The sequence below is a fragment of the Oncorhynchus masou genome, chromosome 15 (genome assembly GCF_036934945.1).
Source record: "Oncorhynchus masou masou isolate Uvic2021 chromosome 15, UVic_Omas_1.1, whole genome shotgun sequence".
NCBI lineage: Eukaryota > Metazoa > Chordata > Actinopteri > Salmoniformes > Salmonidae > Oncorhynchus > Oncorhynchus masou.
Window position 1 is genome coordinate 18,797,997 of NC_088226.1, and position 22,881 is coordinate 18,820,877.

The following is a 22,881-nucleotide window of genomic DNA, read 5'->3' on the forward strand; positions in this document are numbered from 1 at the left end:
TTGGATTTATATTACACTAGATTAGCAGTGGCTAATTGGGTTCTAATACGGATAATACCTGCTTATACAAAGTGGCGTAGTAGCTTTAGCTAGCTACTGTATCTTCCAGTCAAGGACCCCCATTTTATTCAATTTATTTCCTTACATTGGGAAGGGAACATATTTATGAGGGTAGAGTTCAGTTGGGCCTTCTCGCTTCAGCAAACAAAGGAAAGGAGGGGTGATTAACGGCCATGACAAATATCATGAGAATGGCCTACCAAGAAAAACTTCCAAAAGGAGCACTCAACAAAAAAAGAGCAGAGACTGATTTATTTTTGTTGACTTTAATCCCTTGTACAGGATGCAAGACACTCATATTTATGAGGTTATTTCCCCATTTCCTATCTCCTATCCCCTCTTCTGCACAGATGGGGACGGTCTGGGGATCAGCATCATTGGCATGGGTGCCGGGGCGGACATGGGTCTGGAGAAACTGGGCATCTTTGTCAAGACGGTCACTGACGGAGGAGCTGCACACCGAGATGAAAGGTTCTGAACCATCTGTGTTTCAGCAGTGTATCCCAAAATTATTTTTGGGGCTTGCTCCTCGTCCTCTTTTCCCATTGTTCACTATCACTCTCTTCCTCCCTCCCCTGCAGGATCCAGGTGAATGACCTGATCGTGGAGGTGGACGGGACCAGTCTGGTGGGCGTGACCCAGGCCTTTGCTGCCTCCGTCCTCAGGAACACCACCGGCACTGTCAAGTAAGAACCCTCACTCAATAGCTGTCAATAAACACTTTGTTTCAACGTCAAGCTATTGGTACAATATCTATAGTGTATTTACTGCACTCTGGTCAAATATGGTGCCACAGTACCCTGACAAAATCTGTTATGAGAAACTAAGCATGGGATTGGAGAGAAGGGGGTCTAGATACAGAACTGTATAAAGACTGGTGATGGGGAACCAAACACACTATTGCTCCCAAGTACCATAACTCTACCTCCCTTCAGACTGGATCACAATTGGAATCCCTCTCTGCCCATTCCCACCTCTAATCCCCTCATCCTGACGCTCTCATTCCTCTCTCCTGCATTATTAACTGCCTGTGGAGGTCTTTGCGTTAATTGGCGGGGCAGTTTGACTGTAGTGTAGCTAGGCGAGCAGAGACGTCTCTCATTGTCTTCACATCACAGCCACCCAGAGATTGGACAACAGCCTGATTTTAAGACATTAACCTCTATCCCAGGGAGATGGCGGAGAGGCCGGTGTCGGTGAGGGAGCGGCGAGGCTATTTATAAAACAGCCTGGTCCAACCTGATTCTCAGACCAAGCTCAGGTTGCTGTCTGACACTACGGACGGTAATCAAAGGAGTGAGGGAGGAAGGGAGGGAGGGAGGGGTGCCCCAGAAATGTTATCGCCTGCCCAATCGGACTCTTGTCTCCCCTTGTGGAAGCACCTTTGTTCAAAGTGAATTTGCCACCTATTGTTCAGTTTTGTACGCCCTGTTTAATCAAAAATCCAGGAAATGGATTTGTCTGTAGACAAAATTCTCTGTGGAGTATGCTGATGTAGGACCTCATCCAAGGTAGGATGGGTTTGTACAGATGGTGGCAGGGGGACACTTGCAGATTCACACGTACAGACGGTTCCAGACAAGGCCTGGTTGTTTTCCACTTCGTCTCATGTTCTACATCCTGGATGGAGCGTGTCTCTGAGCTTGTGAATATTCATTGATTTAGCACATCCATCGATCCCCCTCACAGGCTGCTGACTGGTTTCACGGACAGGTGGTGATGTTTTGATTGGTCCAAAATTAGAAGCGCCGTCTCTCTGGTAATTATGCTTCAACATAGTCGCAGCAAATAAATGGCGTGGTTTGTTTTGAAAATGCTGGAGAGGTTAGGTGTCGTATTTGCTTGACATCTTTTTCCGTGCACAGCTTGGCTTTTCCACATAGTGGTTAGATTCCTAGTCACTGTTTCTTCCTCCCTTTTGACCACCACAGAGTTATTTCTCCTCAGGCAAGAAAGGGGCACCCTAGTGGGTTCTTAACCCTCACACACTCATCACCAAACCCCCGCCCACACTGAATGCCACAGTGGTGTTGAATGATGTGGCTACCTCTCTCTGGGGTCTCATTGCGCATGTGTGGTTGTCTAGTCTCAGGCAGGGATACAGATTGGTGACCAGAGGGTTGTTAGTTCAAATCTCACTCAAGGGATTTTTATGATGTAATGATCAGTGTCATTTTTTTTCTGCAGTGAACCATATTAGGTGTACAAAAATATATCACGTTAGAATAGATTTAGAAATGGTCGTTTTCATCATATTGTCTAGAGCACCAACATCAAGGAATATGATGTTCTGTTGAAAGAATCCCTTTTGGCACAACGTGGTATTAGCTACAGCAACATGGTTTCCTTTGTCTTACGTGTCACTGTGCATCTGGCTGCTTTGCACACAGGCTTGGGTGTGACAAATGATCCCCAGGCAACCGTCCAGTTGAGGTCTTTCCGCTCGATCATTCCATTGGACAAACATGTGACAGACAGAACTGGTGTCGCGGTCTTAAGGGTCCCATCTGCAACAGGATAACTCTGTAGACGCTTCAGTCACTCATTCTATAAAACATGCATGTCCTCTCATGCTTTGTTTATTTCATTGTTATTCTCTGTGATACATAGAAAAGGGGTGTTTTAAAATGGCAATCTATTCCCTATATAGTGCTCTGGGCAAAAGTAGTGCACTAAATAGGGAATATGGTTCCATTTCAGACAGTCTTCAGATGGCATGCTATACTTATTCACTGAATTGTTTTCTCTCTCAGCATAATCTTGTCACATTTTCTACTCGTTACAATGTCAACTCATCCATCCATGTACATTGAGTGTCATGTTCCTTCCAGGCACAAGATGTGATTTTCATTCCTCACCAAATGTTGCTGCCCTGGCTTGCACTTGTTTGTAATCTGTGGGGGCTATTTTCTTGGAAAATGTAACTGATGAGTTATTTGAACTCTACAGTCTGGTCCTTCTATGATTATATCATATTTATCTACAGTCTACAGTGTATCTTCTGAAGTTGCAACCACTAGACCTAAACTTAACCACCCTACCCTAGTTTTACCTTACTACCCACTTAAACCCTACCCTAGGTTTCCCATTGGCTACTCCTTGACAGACATGCCTTCCTTACTCACCCCGTTGGTCGTTGTTGCACATGCAGGTTCATGATTGGCCGAGAGAAGCCAGGTGAGCAGAGCGAGGTGGCCCAGCTGATCCAGCAGACCCTGGAGCAGGAGCGCTGGCAGAAAGAGATGATGGAGCAGCGTTACAGCCAGTACATGGAGGAGGACGAGGAGGTGAGGGGCTCACAATTTTCTGTGTCCCAAATGGCATCCGATACCCTCTATGGTGCACTACTTCTGACCAGTTACCAGTTACCATAGGGCCCTGGTCACACACACACACACCATGAGAAAGATTACTTCAGCCCATCCAAAACATATTCGCTTGTTCCATCAGTCAATAATATGACAAAACAAGATGGCGCTAATGAAGCGTTTGACACTTCCTCCCCAAAGCCTTACAGATGTTCCATCAGGCTCCCTTCACAATGGAATAATACAACTATGAATTCTAGACAGAACACTCCTTGTTCACCTCCCCTTCACTGATCTAACAGGACCGGAGAGGTGTAAGCAATGTGACGGAACCTAGGTGCACATAGTGCTTTATACCTGCCCAGTCATCTCAGATCTTTGAAAGAGGCTGAATAAGGACAGAGGCGGTAGGGGAAAGTGTTGTGGCATGAAGCCCAGCCCAGCAATTTTCTTAGTTCCGTGTCTCCCCTCAGTCTCTTCCATGGAGCGGAAATGCTTGAATAATTTAATCCGTCTCCTTGTTAAATTCAATCATGTTCAATAGATGTCTGGGCTTGGGTGTGAAAGACCGACAAGTATGGACCAGATGCCACGACCCAGGTCTGGTATTCCATCACACTGTGTCTCCCCATCAGAACATGCCCCCCTCCCAGCAGATCTGAGCCTGCGTCAATGTACTTTCCTGCTAAAGATGCATTACCAGTTAACATACAAGTCCTTTCTAATACGTTTAAAAATCAATAGTAGTTGTTATTTGGTCTTGTTTTTATGGGTAGGCGTCGTTTGATGGCATTGTCCTCCGGCTAATCCCTCAGTCTCTGTGCTTTGTTTCTCCCCCAACTCTGGTTGGCTATGCAACGTTCAAACAGTGTAAACATTTTCAGCACGTTTGGAGAGTTGACACATCAGACAGTGTTGTTGTGACAGGCGCATTCAGGGCTTCGATGCTTGGTCCAACTGGGAGGATTCAGATGGGCAGACAGACCAGTGTTGATGGGGGGGGGCATTCCCTCAGAGAGTGACTCATTGGTATGACAAGCCTTTGTTGGGGCTTGTCCCGGGCGGCTGTTGTTAAAGGAATATTTAGAATGGCTGTGTGTCGGTCTGTGTGTTGGGAGGTGTTAAGAGTGAATGTGTTGGAATTCTGTGTGTGTGTGTGTGTGTGTGTGTGTGTGTGTGTGTGAAGGGGGATTTTCAAACAGAGGTGTGTGTGTGTGTTTTTTGTGTTATTGACCTTACTGTACCGTCTATATGGACCTGGTATAGTGGGATTTATTGCGTCAATCAACAGAACGATTCTAGACAAATTTGTATAAACTATTTCTCAACAAAGATTCCCGTCACTGCAGCCACGGAGTCCCCTGATAAGCTTTGCCTTTTGACAGGCTTCCCTGGTAAACATAAAATGGTGGTTGCCCAATTCTAGGGTGTCAATTCTGGCCCACTAGCATTCTACTCCTGGATGGCTTTTTCCTCTAAGCTCAACTTTACCATCTAGTGGCCATTTTAGGGTAGTGTGTGACATTGTTGGTTCACAACAAGACCGAAACATGACAGGAATTTGTCTATATGCACTCCCTGAATATATTGTGAATGTACTCTGAATCTTCTGAATGTCCTCCAGACAGGTGAGTATGCCACGGACGAGGAGGAGGAGACGAGCCCCATGTTCCCCAACGCCATAGAGGTGTTTGACCTGGCGGAGAATGAGGACATGCTCTCCCCAATGGAGATGGACCCTGAGAAAATGGCCCACAAGTTCAAAGAGGTGAGCAGGGAGGCTTGTTTCCAAAGGCAAATGTTCATCTCGAAATGGAGAAAAAGTTATAGTCAATACAACTTCTTGTTGAGAGAGCGTATGAGATGAGACATTGTGCTGGAGTGAACCACAGTGGGGGTTTTTTAACCTTTTATACCTCTCTCTCCCTCTATAGCTACAGATAAAGCATGCGGTCACCCAGGCTGAGATTCAACAGCTGAAGAGAAAGGTTAGTCCTGCTCCAAAATCAATTAACCAACAAACATAGGACTGGTTTCAAAGACCCACGTTAACCCTTGACTAAAACACACAGTCCAGGAGTAAACTAGAAGTATACAGGAGTAAACTTGACACTTTCTTCCCTTATGTAGCTGGCGCATTCAGAGCAGGACAAGCTGCGCTGGCGCATGGAGCGTGCCCAGCTGGAACAGAGCGTTCGGGAGAACAAGGAGCGCATGGAGAAGCTGGAGGGCTACTGGATGGAGGCCCAGAGTCTGTGTCAAGCGGTGGACGAACACCTGAAGGAGACACAGGCCCAGTACCAGACCCTGGAGCGCAAGTACAGCAAGGCCAAGCGCCTCATCAAGGAATACCAGCAGAAGTAAGGCTGATAAATAAGGGGGATTCTGAGGGTTTGTAGGAGGGAGAGGAATGGAGGATTCTGGGGTTTGTAGGAGGGAGAGGAATGGAGGATTCTGGGGTTTGTAGGAGGTAGTGCTGAGCAATTAACCAAAATTGCAGGGTTTTGTTATTAAGACGACCTAGATCGGTTCAGTTACTTAAACTCATTTGGTTGAAGGATCTACAATCATGCCTGACGAGGCCAACGAAATCTGTATCTCGCTGGAAGCCCCGCCTTCCACAGGTGATGAACGTGAGGCTCAGATTAATTCCTTCAATTTAATACCGCTCTTCACCGATCCCAGGAACGGTCGGTGCTGCGCCAAACAGGTGTTGTACCTCGTTTCCTTCTTTCAGTGAACAGTAGTTATACGTCGTACGTTCCCTTTCAGTCAGTCAACTTCGGTACAACATACTATGGGGAAGAATAATCACACCCCAAGCCGACTCCAACGGATACTAAATTAAACGGCCCCTGACCCCACCAGATGCGGCAGTCTGGGTATTGCGCACACGGCACACTGCCTAGTGACTTTCCCCCGTCCCCGCCGTAAGAACACTGTGTGCTATACCGGGAACAGTGACATCCACCAGACCCCTGGTTGAGTGCGCACATACACTGCTAGGTAACCCTTGCCACTTGCCGCTGTATGCCAGGGAGAAAGCCTCCACAATCCAGTGGGAGAGTAACCTCTGTTGCTCTTCGTATGCAAAAGGAGGTGGTGAAAAGGGAAGTGTCTCAAAAGCTAAGGACCTGTAGGACATGGCCATGACTTTCGGGGAAATGACTCATTTTTACACAATGTCATCTTAGAGTCGCCTGGGGTGAACTGAGTATAGGAAGGGAGGTCCACAACACGTTTATCCGAGGCCAAAGCCATGAGCAGGGAGGTTTTGTAGGAAAGAATCTTCAGGTCCACCAACTTGAGAAGCTCAAAGTGGGTCGCACATAGTGCCTCCAAAACCAACACCAAGTCCCATGTAGTCGCAATGGGTTTAGAGACCCGTCTGAGACCAAGAGTACTGAAAAGAAACAAGTCCTTTATCTTGGCACCAGAGCTCAAACGCTTGTCCCTTTTAGTAACCAGGAATACCAGCGGTCCCGGATCTTCGACATAGGAATCACTCGGATTGGAGACGGGAGGATATTTCCTCTCTCAAAACGAGCACTGAGGCCTCGGGAACAGTCGACGTGATGAGGCTGCAGAAGCGTGGGGGTAGCACAACAAATTGTAGCCTGTAACCTGACGTCACTGTTGGCATGATCCAGGGCCACACTGCGCCATTTGTTGGAGCAGACAGTGAGACTCCCGTGAAGTAGATCTTGTAGACTTGGAGAGATTGGTTGTACTTCCATTTCCACCACTCTTGACAACCGTGTGTCTGAACATGAAGGAACGCTTTTCATCAAACTCGCATATGGGAGACAACACTTTCAACGCCAGTGAACACGAACTCGGTTGAAAAAAACAGTGTTCATGTGCCAAGGTTCACAGGCTCCGGCTATGTGCCAAAGTTAATTGGCCGGGACACTTGGAGGTACTGTTGTCACAACAAGCGTCTGTCAGTTTAGGCGGTAAGATGTGTTCTGGTAACCGGCTGGCATCTAGCGCTGGACCGCACGCATAAAAAAATAGACAGGGAAAACTTTATCATAGAGGTTACCCTACCGACCAGTCATAGGTCTGGCGACCAAAGCGCCTTGTAACCTAGCTGGGAATGGGAAAAACAAACCCCTTCTGTTGTAACAGATGGGGGCGATTCGTAATTAAATCGAACTCCCAAGAATGAAAAGTGTTGAGCTGGAGACAGACAGCTCATATGAACCAGAGACTGCATGTGGGATAATAGTATGATTGCGTCAAACCCTGATCGTTCCCTTGACTCTGCTACCAACAACCCACTAATCACCTAGAGAGCCCATAACCTGTATCACTAAACACCTCATAGGGACTAGTGAGCTACAAGCAGGAATCCGCAATAATTCCCAGTAATGAGCAACCTATGGGGGAGGGGCGACCCAACTTGTCACGGTTACCCTGGGGAGATTGATATACCCCTTGATCCCCATGGAACGCAGTGTAACAGAGGGGCAGCATTAAACACGCTTCCAACATGAGTTGTGCTTCCGTGAGACTGTATAGCCTACATGAAGCCTGGACCCTTTATGGGCATAGGGGGCTCTGGCAATGGCTGACGTATCACCCCGTTTGACATGGCTTTGGCCTTGGCACTGTTTCCTTCACTCCCTCCAACTCCAGAGGGAAATGGGGATGAGGTTACCATAACGCCAGGGGACAATATATAAAGTTTCACTCGCAGGAAGTTAAGCATGCTAACCAACATTAGCCAGGAGTTTTTTTTTAGCATAAGCTAGGCTAGCTAGCCTCTTTGACCGCAGCATGGTCCATTTTAGAATAACCAAGCGACTTAACGCTACATATACTAAACAAAAGAGCTACCCAGCAACTCCACTGTGGGGAGGCAGGAATAGCTAGTAATAACTAGCTCACACTCTGCGACTGGGTAACCGAGGTGGGACCGGACTCTCCATCAACAAGTCTGGGAAAAGAGGCAAGCGGTGCTTGACCGAGGCAGACACAGGCGGTAGGATGTAACGTACGCTAACCCCATTCCGTACAAATGTGCGCAACCGCGACATTCAAACGAGGCCGCAAAGAAAACTAATGGGACTGTATCGACCGTGTTGACATCAAAATTTGGGGTGTGAACTACATTTCTATTCAAGCATTGATTGACATGGTAATGGGTCTATAGTATTGAAGAAAATTTGACAAAAACTGGCCCCTCCGACTCTGTACGTTACATCGTTACGTGTCATGGCGTAACATACATCACGCATAAAGCAACAAATTCTGTCTTAAATGCTGACCAGACCGGACACGTCGCACGTGCGTTGCAAAATAAATGTAGAAATCCACATTGCCGCGCCCGCACGCCCTGTGCCGCCCCGGCAAGATGCCGGCTCTACCACTATGGGACAGTTTAGTTGGCGCAACGTAAGACAGTCTCATTTTCAGGTGGTTTGTTTTAGTAGCGTGAACCATTGCAGTTCACACTGAGCGGAATAATTGAAAGAATGAATCCTACCCTCACGCTTATCACCTATGGAAAGCAGGGCTTCCAGCGAGGCGCAGTTTTCATTGGCCTTGTCAGCCGTGGTTGTAGATCCCTCAACTGAAGTCACGAGAGTGCGAGTCCCCCATTGTATGTTGTACCGAAGTTGACTGGCGGAAATGGAGCTAGTAAAATGATTTTTTGTCAGACAGCGTACTTAGCCAGCTATTAGGCAGCTATAGCTACTAGGTTCGTCAGACAGTACAGTATGGGGAGCACCGAGATGACGTTGGATGTTTGTTTGGCTGTCTGGCTGCTATTGCCTGAGATGAGATGACTGAATGAAAAATAATAGTCATAAAATAAAAACCAAATAGTATACACAACTGATATATCATAGTAATTATATTGATGTCTTCTCAATGTGGACCTGACAGAGACAATGAATTGTTTTCAATGTTTTGGCAATTGAATGTTCCCTGTTCGCTGGTTTGACTCCCCCCCTCCCATTTTTTTAAATTGAAAATGAAATTGAAAACCATGAACAATTTTTGTATAATCGAACCGTAACCGAACCAACTTCAAAAAAGCACTAATGCTCAGCACTAGTAGGAGGATGAGAGGAATGGGGGTTTCTGGGTTTTGTAGGAGGAAAAGGAATGGGAGGTTCTGGGGTTTGTAGGAGGATGGATGGGCAGGATTCAGCCTAACCACGCATTGTGTCTCAGGGAGATTGAGTATCTGAAGAAGGAGACGGCTCAGCGCAGAGCCCAAGAGGAGACAGAGGCCACTCATAAGGAAGAGGCCGACAACCTCCAGGACAAGGTGTTGTATATTTAGGTTCTACTGTATGTGGAAACATTTCATGAAATTCTCAACAATTATGTAAGACATTTTGCTTTGGTTAATCAAGATGCATAGCAAGAGGATGCTACTGAGTTATGATCATTATGACTGGACATTTTGTGTGTAATAAAAGCCCCTTCTCTCACTCTCCTCAGATCACAGACCTGGAGACCAAGGTGGATGCTCTGAAGACCTCTGATCCCTCCTAAACCTCTGGCAGAGAGAGGGAAAGGAGGGACAATGCCTTCACACTTTTACAATCCACGTTGCACCTGACGGATTGTAAGAATGACGAAAGAAGAAGAAAATAATGGAGAAAGGAAGACTTTAGGGGCAGCAGTTTTAAGTGGGGAGGAGGGGGGGAGGAGGGGGGGAATTTAATACTTTTTTTATTTTTTACTGTTGTCTGTCATTTGCTTCGAGCCGCGTCAACAATCCCAATATGCTCCTTATTCAGTACCTGGAGTCCTTGTTACATTGAACCACATTCAACGAGTTAACTACCCAACTGATCAATCTGTGAAGGAGTTTGCTTGTCTTCTATGCTCTTCTTTTTGTCTAATCACTTGTAAAATAACTAACCAGGGAATACAGCCCCTACTGACTTAATGCTTCTAGTCTATTCTAGACTTACTGGATATGGGGAACAGAACCGGACAGAAGAAACTGTATTGATGACAGAGACTCTCCTCCGATACTGTTGAATATACTGGTGATAGACAGTGCTTCTGCTGTATGGCATGATCTCTCTTGATTTCTACTAACTGAACAAAGGAAACTGTCCGCTTCCCCTTTTTGCTAAACTGCTCCCCTTGTATGATGGAAAGACTCAGGTTGGGTTCGAGTTCATTTGTACAGTGATGATATGCTTGTTTTGTATATATTCTTTACATATATTTAAAATAGCTTAAAAAAGCTTAAGCAATGTGGCTGGGTTGGGGGGTGGGAGGGTGTTGAATGGAATCGACGTAAGCATCGAGAAGACTGGGTATACAGAAGATGGTCTAATTCCAAGTGGATATAGGACACGCAAAGTGGGTGCATTTTCCTTTTCTATTAGCAACATGGCAAACAGGGTGTGAATATGTGTACGGTTAACAGTTCAATGTGTTACTAGTGGTTTTACTTGCGTATGTCTCACCTTGGGTTCTGATAATGTAGAGGGTCAGTATTATTTGACTTTGTGCTTCACTCTATATGAGTTTCAGAATCCGGGTTTTTCCCGCCCCGACCAGTAAGGTCTTACTCGCGCTCTAACGTTTGCATCTGGAATCACTGCTAGATTAGCAAAGGGGGTTAAATCTAGCCCCCAGACGGTGTAGCCCTTCGAATTTGGGGACTAGATGTCAATCTTTGTGTAAATGTTGTTACATAGCAGCTTTATGGAAGAGAGCGAGATTGACCGGGGGGGATTGTCCAGCATGTCTCAAGTGGCTTCCTGTCTTGTCTCTTTTTCTTCACTTCATCTGATCTGAAAAACACAGGGAAGATGAAAGCAAAGCAGTGTGTCTGATCTGATTCCTACCAGAGGTGCTCCTGTCACCTGTGCGGTGTATCTCAGGTCAGTGCAGATGAAGGAGACCGGAGGAGGCCACTGTGGACTACTGAGGTGCAGTAAAAAGGTCTTTGTCTGTAGACGTGACGCTCTCACTTGATTCTCCAATAATACCAGTCAGCTGCCTTGCTCCCTCTTTGCTGCTCATGTTTGTCAACAGTGTCTTTTTTTTAATCTAAGACTAGGCATTTGGAACTTCCTGTCATCACTTACTTCACTGTCCCCTAGTAGCACAAACAGGTCAGACTCATTTGCCCCCACTATGTATTCATTTTTTAATCTTAAAAATGGCCCTATTATTATTTTAATCTTATATCATTTGTTTTAATGTCAAATTTGTATTATTTTAACTATGAAAACAGATGTATTTGACAGTGTTTTCATGGGCCCAATGTTACTGTACAGCTCTGTCATGTTGCAGTACTGCTCTAAGCCAGTAGGTGTCACACTTTCAGTGCGTTTTGATTGAGAGAAGGCATACTTGGTCATCAGGTCGTGAACAATTCCTGGTTTGCCATCTCTGGAATAAGCTGGCACATTTATGACCATATTTTGCAGTATTGGGTAATATTGGAGTCGATGTGTGAACAACTTCCACATGCTGAGAAATGGCATTGAACAGAACTTTAAAGGGACTTAAAGGCCCAGTGCAGTCAAAACATGATTTCCTGTGTAAAATTATATATTTCCACACTGTGCGGTTGGAATAATACTGTAAAATGTTAAATTCTGATAATGTCCTTTTAGTGTAAGAGTTGTTTGAAAAGACTGCTTGGGAATTTCTGCCTGTTTTGGTGGGATGGAGTTTAGGCCTGCCCTAATTAGCTAATAGAATTCCAAACAGCTAGTTTTCAGTTTCCACCTGCCCACTCAGACCACTCCCAGGCAGTCCTAGAAAAAGGATTGCTTGAGAAATTGCTCTTTGCTAAGAAAGTATTTTTGTTTCTTTTTGATGATTTGAATTGAAAACAATCACAGTAAGGTACTTAGATGTTACCCAGAAATGAATTCATATTGAGATGAAATGGAGGAATTTGACCTTTTTTTTAAGCAAAAGGAAACCCATTCCAAAAAAAATGACTTTTCTGTGTTTGTCCTGTATGGCCTACTAACTCCACACAGTATGCTTGTATAGGATGCTGGCGGTAACATAGTGAGTGTGCCAGAATGGAACACACATGGTCCAATTTAGAGATAAGCAGTGCCTCTCTCATCACAAGACCTTTTTTCTCCACTGTCCCCAATGGTATTATTGCTACTTTGCGCTTTCCTCTTGGCTATATGCAGTAAATGTTTACTTTTTTAAAATCCATCTTCATAGTGAATACCTTGCCTACAGTTGTGAATCAAAACTGTTGACCTCTACTTAACCAAAAGAGAGAGAACTGCGTAGAACACATTCAGATAGATACGCTGCTACTGTGTCTGTTAATGTATGACTCTCAAACGGACCTAACCAACGGACTTGCCTGTAAAGTCTTCATCACAAAATGGACTCCTTCTCTCACCTCTCAGATGGCGGCCAGACACTGGACAAGTATCATTTAACTACAAACTGAACTAAATTAAATATGTTCATCCATGAACATTCCATGGCTAGCTATGCTGTCAGTAAAGTTACGACCATGGGAAACGTGTCAGAAATGGGATAGTTGACCAATGAAATGACTGGGTGAAAAAGGGTTTGTGGTTTACTGAAGTGGATCTTTGAATTTGACACGACATTTAGCATCTTTGTGATTCCAGTTATGATAGTACCCCTCGAGGCAGTATTAGAATACAGTACATATGCTGGGCAATGCATGTTCATATCTGTACTTCAGAATAGGAAAGGGGAACCACATAAACCACGCCAATGAGAGCATGAAACAGGAGCTTTATATTGTGATCGAGACCAGATTGATCGTATGGTGTCTCATCTTTTCACATTCCATCGTACACTTTGTCATTACTTTGAGTGCACGAGATTCAATATGCCAGATAAATGCTGTTGGAAACTCATTCTAGATCTCTGCTTCATACTAGAGGATCTTGCGTTATTGACCATGGCCCATTAGTAAGTGTAATAGCATTGCCCTCCTCTGAGGTGGAAGGAAACTGGTTACATTCCTTTTTGTATTATTTATTTTTATTCTTGCCTTGTGGTTTGCAAACACAATGAGTAAGAGGGGGAAAAAGTACTGAAATTCATCATGTTTGACTCACATAATTTACTGTCATTGTTAATAAATGCAGATGTGTTGAACAAGACTTCAAGGGTCACGTTGGCTTGTTTTGTATGCACTGAAAGGGGTATCATTTTCATAAATGAAAGGTATAGTAACGTTAGTGTCTGTTTCAATTTTATGCACTCAATTTGTTCAAAAAGTCAAGAGGTTCTTAAAGATTAGAGGCTATTTCACTTTTAAATGATTTCCTCAGTGTCCTCTAGGAGCTTTAGGCTAATAGTTGGCCTAAAGGTATAACAAGGAACATAGCCAACACATCCTTGAATTATTGCTCTTATCACAGCACCATGCCTATATCCTTGTCCCCCCCCCCCCCATGTTGTTCCCAGCCCCTGCAACTCCTCACGAACAAAAACTACCTTGATGAGGTCATGCACAACATTAGGTTGCATGACGTAATACCGTTATAAAGTCTGTTACCTTTCGTCAGTCATCATTAGTAATTACTGTTCTTCCATGGAGCTGAGACGTACAAGGACAGAAACTTCAAGTGGATCACTTATGGATGACAAAGACAGGCTTAGTCCTTGAACTACACATAGGCCAGGGATTTCAAAAGTTGCCTTCATGAAAGATGAATCTGACTGACTGCATTGGAAATAAGTTGCTATGCCCTAAAATATTGCAATAGCGGTATGGTTACTGGCTTGAAGCCTTTGGATTGTTTTTACTTGGATAAGTGCTCTTCTCAAATTCCTGTTTTGTAGCTAAAACAATCAGGGGCAGGGATGAGCTCCCTCAGCCCATTGCAGAGCAGGATTCATTTAGGCATCATCTTGTCTCTAACAGTGAGACCGCTGACAAAAAAACATGAATCATTCATATTTAGCTATATATTCTCATCGTGGTGGAGCAAACTGTTTACGAACATAATTCAAATGTTTTAATGACTGTTAGGCCTCTATAGCCTCAATCGGTAAGCTATTTAAGCAATAAGGCACAGGGGGTGTGATGTATGGCCAATATACCACTGCTAAGGGCTGTTCTTTATGCACGACGCAACGCAGAGTGGTAATAAATGTTTTGTCATACCTGTGGTATACAGTCTGATATACCACTGCTGTCAGTCAATCATTCAGTTTATAACATTTTATAATCAGCAGTGGGCCTATGTCATTAGTCTGAATACATTTTTAAAAGTTGTAATAATCATAACTGATATTGATTGATAGGCATATTAGTCATAATAGTCCTATATTAGTGCTGTTGCTAATAGGCTATCTATAGTGATTGCATTATAGAATAGCACCTAGCCAATCAGGTGCAGTAGGACTATATGACATTATCATGATCACTTTATGACACCTGCAATTCTCAAATTCAGGGTGCAGTTTAAACAGGTTTGTACTGGTTGTACATGTTTTAGCAAATAGAAAAAAACGAGGAGAGAGAGATGGAAGAGGATGAAGATTCAGTAGTCCAGCCGAAGAAAAACAGGACAGGCAGTGGAAAGACAACCTGGTCTCAGAGCCTTTTGTATTATTGTAAAATAATGTAAAACCAAGACACTCCATTTAGTATTGTTAGGTTCGTTCTTTACGTCCTACCTTGTCAATCATTAGTTCATTGACTATCTTTAATTAAATCATTCAAAAACCTTAATGCAATTGCAGACAGAAGTTGAAACAGAAACATGGCACGCATGTTTGAGTAAGTTCTGCATCATACAAAAGGTCTCGAGTTGTTATTAAACCCAAGTCCTGCCTTAGTGATGTCACTGACTACTTCATTACCCTTTTACTCCTGAGACCAAAACCCTGCATCTGTAGCTATACAAACAGAGTTTCAGTGTTTATCTAAAAGCTAGGCAATAAATGCCCTCTCCCCAAAGTTGATTTATTGTGTAATGTCTGAGTAGTCTCTTATCTCCCATTATTGTGTAATGTCTGAGTAGTCTCTTATCTCCCACACTCCCCTGCAGAGTTCTGTCTCAGTCACACATAAGAGAAACAACTGTGTGTCACGTTGGATGTATGGAGGAGACCAAGGCGCAGCGTGAGATGAATGCATACAGTGGGGCAAAAAAGTATTTAGTCAGCCACCAATTGTGCAAGTTCTCCCACTTAAAAATATGAGAGGCCTGTCATTTTCATCATAGGTACACTTCAACTATATGACAGACAATATTAGAAAAAAAATCCAGAAAATCACATTGTAGGATTTTTAATGAATTTATTTGCAAATTATGGTGGAAAATAAGTATTTGGTAAATAACAAAAATCTCCTCTTGGGCTTTCGTACTAGCCATGTACCCTTATATCTTCGCCGTTCCTCCATTCTTCTGTATCCCTCCTCGCACTCTCCCTGGATCGATTGACCAACTCTCGATCTCCTCCCAGGTTGTTACCCGGATCTTTTAAGGTGGGTTATTCTGTCACGTTCGATGTATGGAGGAGACCAAGGCGCAGCGTGAGATGAATACATACTTTTTAATGAAACGAAGAACACTTAACTATACAAAACAACAAACCGAACGTGAACCTATAAACGTTAGTGCAGACACACGCAACTAAACATAGACAATAACCCACGAAATACCCAAAGAAGATGGCTAACTTAATATGGTTCCTAATCAGAGACAACGATACACACCTGCCTCTAATTGAGAACCAATATTAAACAACCCTAAAAACCTACAAAACCCCTAGACAGTACAAAAACACATACATCACCCATGTCACACCCAGACCTAACCAAAACAATAAAGAAAACAAAGAATACTCAGGTCAGGGCGTGACACTGTGGAACAATTCTAAAACTATATAATGAATATTTATTGTTAATCTGTAGTCTAGGACCCTATAAAATGTAAGGAGGGAGTGGTCCTCTTCTATTAATATAACATAAGCATAATTATTCTAATACATCAAACACTTGTACAGCCCCAAATCATGACCCCAAGGTGAATCCTGACAGTATGATGTGTTAAGTTTGGTATGGTTACTTAAGACAGATGGTTACTACTTAGGGTGGTTGGTCGGGTGTATAACGCAAACATATAGCAACCCAAATGTTGTGAATTCAACATTAGCATTTTAGCTAATTATCAACTTTTCAACAATGTACTACTTTTGAGCTACTTTGCAACTACTGAACTAACCCTTCCCCTAACACCAACCTTAACCCTTTTAGCTAACCCTTCACCTGACTAACCTTACCAAAAAAATGTTTTAATAAAAATAAAAACCCTAACCTTACCTTCTTTCCCAACCTGGTCTCAGAGGTTAAGTTAAAATGACAACAAATACTGGTTCCTTCCAGCACTGTAATATAATAATATGAATATGAACTCAAGCTCAACATTTGAGTTGGCTCATTATTGGAAATAGCACATCCACCCTCCTCTAATTGTCACGACTCCTACCGAAGGTGGCTCCCCTTCCCGTTCAGGTGGCGCTCGGAGGTAGTCGTCACCGGCCTACTAGCTGCCACTGATTTTTTTCCTCCCCCTCCTTGTCTGTTTATTGGTTACACCTGTTGTTAATTTGGTTATTAGTTGGGCTTTATTAGCCAGCCGGCCCGCCTGCTCTTTGTGCGGGATTGTTCTATGTGTACTTGTCGTGCACGCATGTATGTCACGGCTGTTTCGTGTACGTGAGCGGTTTTTTGAATACAGTTTAGTTCCCCTGTGGTTTGAGGTATTTGTGTTGAGTGGCGTCTGCTTTTTCACCTGGTCGGTGTATTAAAGACGTGCCTACTCTGAACTCTATGTCTCCTGCGTCTGACTCCTTCCTCCACTACACCCCGGACATTACACTAATGCTCCACAATTTAAACAGGACCTATTCTATCCAAGTATTTGAATGGATGTTATTCCTGCATGGATGTCTGTCATAAAGTGAGATTTGCTTTCTTCTAGGTGACAAGAAAGTCAACTGGCAGGAAGCGCTTGGCTGAGTAGCAAGGCACAAATAGGCCTACAGAAGCAGGTTAGAGATTCAAGACAGTTTTAAATCCACACAACTACAGATTAGCAGTTTGACAGAAAAAAAGTATTATAATGCCATTATACCATCAGAATCAGCATCGACAATATATATATATATATATATATTAATATTTGAGCCAATCAGTTGTGTTGTGACAAGGTTGGGGGGTGTATATGTTAAGGGAATTTTTTATCAATGATGACTAATTATGTATACATTTCAATCAGAACTGACTAATCAGAATATTATTATGTTACTGTATATGTACTAATCAGAATACTATTATGTTACTGTATATGTATGAATTTTCTTTTTAAACTTAGTACTGAATATAATGTGTGCATATATAATCAAGAATTAGAACAATGACTGTCTGCTCCTTGGTAGAAATTAACGAACTATATCACCAGAAGGCGTATCTTCAGAAGCATGTCCTTGGCTCGGTCGTATATTATCTTAATAGGGAGAGACGATGTGAGAACCATGCAGCCTTTGTACTAGAACAGAGATGGCACGGGTTGGTACTGGAACTAATGATGTCATTTTAAGTTTATAACCTGTGGTAAAATGTGTAAGGGGCAGTACTCTTGTGAATAAAATCTGCTGTTTGACTTTAAGACTGGGCTCTGTCCATTACTATAAAATAAGGGTCTTACAAATCCTTATGAATTGACAGAGTGTTTAATTTTAATTGGGTGTTAAAACATAGAGCAATTTAATTCCTGCAACAGTATACCAAAGATAGCCCTATTTGGTAAAAGACCAAGTCCATATTATGGCAAGAACAGCTCAAATAAGTAAAGAGAAAGGACAGTACATCAGTACTTTAAGACATGAAGGTCAGTCAGTCCGGAAAATGTCAAGAACTTTGGAAGTTTCTTCAAGTGCAGTTGCAAAAACCATCAAGCGCTATGATGAAACTGGCACTAATGAGGACCACCACAGGAATGAAAGACTCAGAGTTACCTCTGCTGCAGAGGATAAGTTCATTAGAGTTACTAGCCTCAGAAATTGCAGCCCAAATAAATGCTTCACAGAGTTCAAGTAGCATACACATCTCAACATCAACTGTTCAGAGGAGACCGTGTGAATCAGGCCTTCATGGTCGAATCGCTACAAAGAAACCACTTCTAAGTGACACCAATAAGAAGAAGAGACTTTCTTGGGCCAAGAAACACGAGCAATGGACATTAGACCGGTGGAAATCTGTCCTTTGTTCTGGAGTCCAAATTGGAGATTTTTGGTTCCGACCACTGTGTCTTTGTGAGACACAGATCAAGTCACATCATTTTTTGGTTACTACATGATTCCATATGTGTTATTTCATAGTTTTGAGGTCTTCACTATTACTCTACAATGTAGAAAATAGTTAAAATAAAGAAAACCCTAAAACTTTTGACCGGTATTGTATATACAGTAGCAGTCAAAAGTTTGGATAACTATGAACTATGAAATAACACATAATTTAACACCAATTCTAATTTGTAGAATAATAGTGAAAACTCTGTGTTGTTGTATGTGTCGAACTACTTTGCTTTATCTTGGCCAGATCGCAACTGTAAATGAGAACTTGTTCTCAACTTGCCTACCTGGTTAAAAAAAAGGTTCAAATAAATAAATGCCTATTTGTGCCATGCTGCTCAGTCGAGCGCTTCCTGACAGTTGACTTTCTTGTCGCCTAGAAGAAAACAAATCTCACTTTATGACAGACATCCATGCAGAACTAACATCCATTCAAATACTTGGATATAATAGGTCCTGTTGAAATTATGGAGCATTAGAGGAGGGTAAATGTGCTATTTCCAATAATGAGCCAACTCAAATGTTAAGATTGAATTCATATTCATATTATTATGTTACAGTGCAGGAAGGAACCAGTATTTGTTGTCATTTTCACTTACCTTCTTTCCCAACCTGGTCTCAGAGGATTTCACATTATTCTGTAAGTAAATCCAAGACACTCCATTTAGTATGATATGTTACGTTTTGTATGGTATGTAATACAGTATGTAATACAGTCGTCATTTTGAGAATGACACAAATATTAATTTTCACAAAGTTTGCTGCTTCAGTGTCTTTAGATATTTTTTGTCAGATGTTGCTATGGAATACTGAAGTATAATTACAAGCATTTCATAAGTGTCAAAGGCTTTTATTGACAATTACATGAAGTTGATGCAAAAAGTCAATATTTGCTGTGTTGACCCTTCTTTTTCAAGACCTCTGCAATCCTGGCGTGCTGTCAATTAACTTCTGGGCCACATCCTGACTGATGGCAGCCCATTCTTGCATAATTAATGCTTGGAGTTTGTCAGAATTTGTGGGGTTTTGTTTGTGCACCCACCTCTTGAGGATTGACCACAAGTTCAGAATGGGATTAAGGTTCGGGGAGTTCCCTGGCCATGGACCCAAAATATCCATGTTTTGCCACTTAGTTATCCCTTTTGCCTTATTGCAAGGTGCTCCATCATGCTGGAAAAGGCCTTGTTTGTCACCAAACTGTTCCAAGATAGTTGGGAGGAGTTGCTCTCGAAGGATGTGTTGGTACCATTCTTTATTCATGGCTGTGTTCTTAGGCAAAATTGTGAGTGAGCCCACTCCCTTGGCTGAGAAGCAACCCCACACATGAATGGTCTCAGGATGCTTTACAATCGGAAAGGTCTCTGGTCTCCGGTCTCCGGATGCCCCAAACAATCGGAAAGGGGATTCATCATAGAAAATGACTACCCCAGTCCTCAGCAGTCCAATCCCTGTACCTTTTGCAGAATATAAGTCTGTCCCTGATGTTTATCCTGGAGAGAAGTGGCTTCTTTGCGGCCCTTCTTGACACCAGGCCATCCTCCAAAAGTCTTCGCCTCACTGTGCATGCAGATGCACTCACACCTGCCTGCTGCCATTCCTGAGCAAGCTCTGTACTGGTGGTGCACCGATCCCGCAGCTGAATCAACTTTAGGAGACGGTCCTGGCGCTTGCTGGACCTTCTTGGGCGCCCTGAAGCCTTCTTCACAACAATTGAACAGCATCTCCTTGAAGTTCTTGATGGTCCGATAAGTGGTTGATTTAGGTGCAATCTTACTGGCAGCAATATCCTTGCCTGTGAAGCCCTTTTTGTGCAAAGCAATGATGACGGTACATGCTTCCTTGCAGGTAACCATGATTGACAGAGGAAGAACAATGATTCCAAGCATCACCCTTCTTTTGAGCTTCCAGTCTGTTATTTGAACTCAATCAGCATGACAGAGTGATCTCCAGCCTTGTCCTCGTTAAAGAGAGCATCACTGACATGATGTCAGCTGGTCCTTTTGTGGCAGGGTTGAAATGCAGTGGAAATGTTTTTTGGGCTTCAGTTCATTTGCATGGCAAAGAGGGACTTTGCAATTAATTGCAATTCATCAGATCACTCTTCATAACATTCTGGAGTTTATGCAAATTGCAATCATACAAACTGAGGCAGCAGACTTTGTGAGAATTAATTTTGGCTACGACTGTACATTTGTGGATGTCAATCACCCATTTCGTATGATATGTTAGAAATTACAATTCATGTTATATGTTACGAATTTGCACAGTATGTTACACATTTACAAAATGTATGATATGTTACAAATTCTAGCTTGCTAATATTAGCTAGGCTAGGGATTAGGGGTAAGGTTAAGGTTAAGTTTAGGAGGTAGGATAAAGGGTCAAGATTAGGGTTAGGGGAAGGTTTAGCAAAAATGGTTAAGGTTAGGGTTAGGTGAAAGGTTAGCTAAAAGGGTTAAGGTTATGGTTAGGGGAAGGGTTACCTAAAATGCTCAGTAGTTGCAAAGTAGCTCAAAATAGTACATTGTTGAAAAGTTGCAAATTAGCTAAAATGCTAAGGTTGTCCATGATGAGATTCGAATTCACAACCTTTGGGTTGTTAGACATTTGCATTATACCCCCGACCAACCACCCTACTAAGTAAACATCTGTCTTATGTAACCATACCAAACTTAACATATCAAACTAAATGGAGTGTCTTACAGAATAAGACAAAAGGTTCTGAGACCAGGTTGTCTTTCCACTGCCAATCCTGTTTTTCTTTGGCTGGACTACTGAATCTTCATCCTCTTCCATCTCTCTCCCTCCTGTTGCTCTTTCAAATCCAACTGCTTTCCATCCGACTTCGGGAAGAGGAATACCTGTTGTATTCGGCGCACGTGACAAATAAACTTTGATTTGATTTGACTGGGTTGTGTCCTAGCATACTGGTTAGTTGTCTGACCAGCTGTGTGCTTCCGCCTACAGGAGATGAATCTGAGCAGTATGTCTGCGGGGCTGCAGCTGTATCAGGATGTGCTGGGTGAGCTGAAGGAGCGTGTGACCACTGACAAGGTGACAGGACTCCTGGCTGACATCAGGGACCTGCTGGCCCAGGTCAACGAGGTGAGACTGACACACACACACACAAACTCACTAAGTAATAAGAAGTAGACACATGCATGCACACTGGCACAAGATCATAGAGGTCCTACAATCATAAATCACACTTGAGATGTTCCTTTAGGTTAATAACCTTCTGTATATGTATGTTTTTGTGTTGTTCAGATGCAGGATCCTGGCCAGATGAGCAGTGTGGCCCAGTACGAGGCCTCGGGACTGGCCTCACGCCTCCCAGGGGACTACGAGGTTCAGGGTGCAACTCACTTTACCCTGCTGCAGCTCCGTGACTTCACACAGAACCTAAAACGCAGCCTGCGCAACGTCGACCACCTGACTTCCAGGCCAGGATAGAGGGGCTGAACTGTACTCTACAGCAGCAGCAAAACCTGTGCAGACATGGATGGGGGACCGGAGGGGTGTCGTCCGTGCCAGAAGCCTATTGGACTTCTAAAGCAACTGCGTAGTGATGTAGTCTTGCTGAAACATGTTTCATTTCTGTTCGAGCCTGCTTCAGTCTTTCTATCTAATCTGTCCATCAAGGTCAAACGGGACATTTGAAAACATGAAGCAAATGGAGCACTTTATTTATCTGAGATAGGGGATGGCACCAAAACCAATTGCGTAGCGTCCCTATATCTGCCAAGGTCTGTACCTCATAGTATAACTGCAGGTAGCTGGTTCAAGCCTTGCTCTATCTGTTCCCCATCAATTAGGACAATAGCAACTGGTCAAGGACTGAGTGCCTGCTTTTCTTCATCTCTTTCTCCCCATGAGGGTTTTGTTCTTAGCTTGTTCTGCCACTCATCAACACCTCTGATTGCTTTCTCAGACTTTCCTTGAGATAAAGCAACACCGATAGCTGCCAGAGAGTGGCAAGTCCCCGACAGTCTCTGAGATACTTATTTATACTTAAAAATATATATATTTATGAAGTACTGGGATATCATTTGTTAGTGTGTTTGAATTCATTTGCTTGCATATGCAGTTATTTATTTATTTGTAATGTATTTATGCTGTATGTGTTTGTTTACTGATGGATACTGTTATTCCTAGAGTAATTTCCTGGTGGGTGTCAAGAGATTTGTACTGTATG

General features: G+C 43.2%; 1 protein-coding gene across 1 annotated transcript in view; it reads left to right on the top strand.

Moving 5' to 3' along the window:
- The window catches only part of LOC135555821 (neurabin-2-like), a 56,854-nt gene extending 43,377 nt beyond the window's left edge, over positions 1–13,477 (top strand). Inside the window, exons 4-11 of the mRNA XM_064988579.1 lie at positions 411–531; positions 642–746; positions 3,212–3,347; positions 4,993–5,136; positions 5,303–5,356; positions 5,499–5,728; positions 9,555–9,651; positions 9,828–13,477. Of these exons, the coding sequence (XP_064844651.1) occupies positions 411–531; positions 642–746; positions 3,212–3,347; positions 4,993–5,136; positions 5,303–5,356; positions 5,499–5,728; positions 9,555–9,651; positions 9,828–9,881 (941 nt within the window). The 3' untranslated portion in view covers positions 9,882–13,477. The remainder of the gene's footprint in view (positions 1–410; positions 532–641; positions 747–3,211; positions 3,348–4,992; positions 5,137–5,302; positions 5,357–5,498; positions 5,729–9,554; positions 9,652–9,827) is intronic.
- Positions 13,478–22,881: the final 9,404 nt, after the last annotated feature.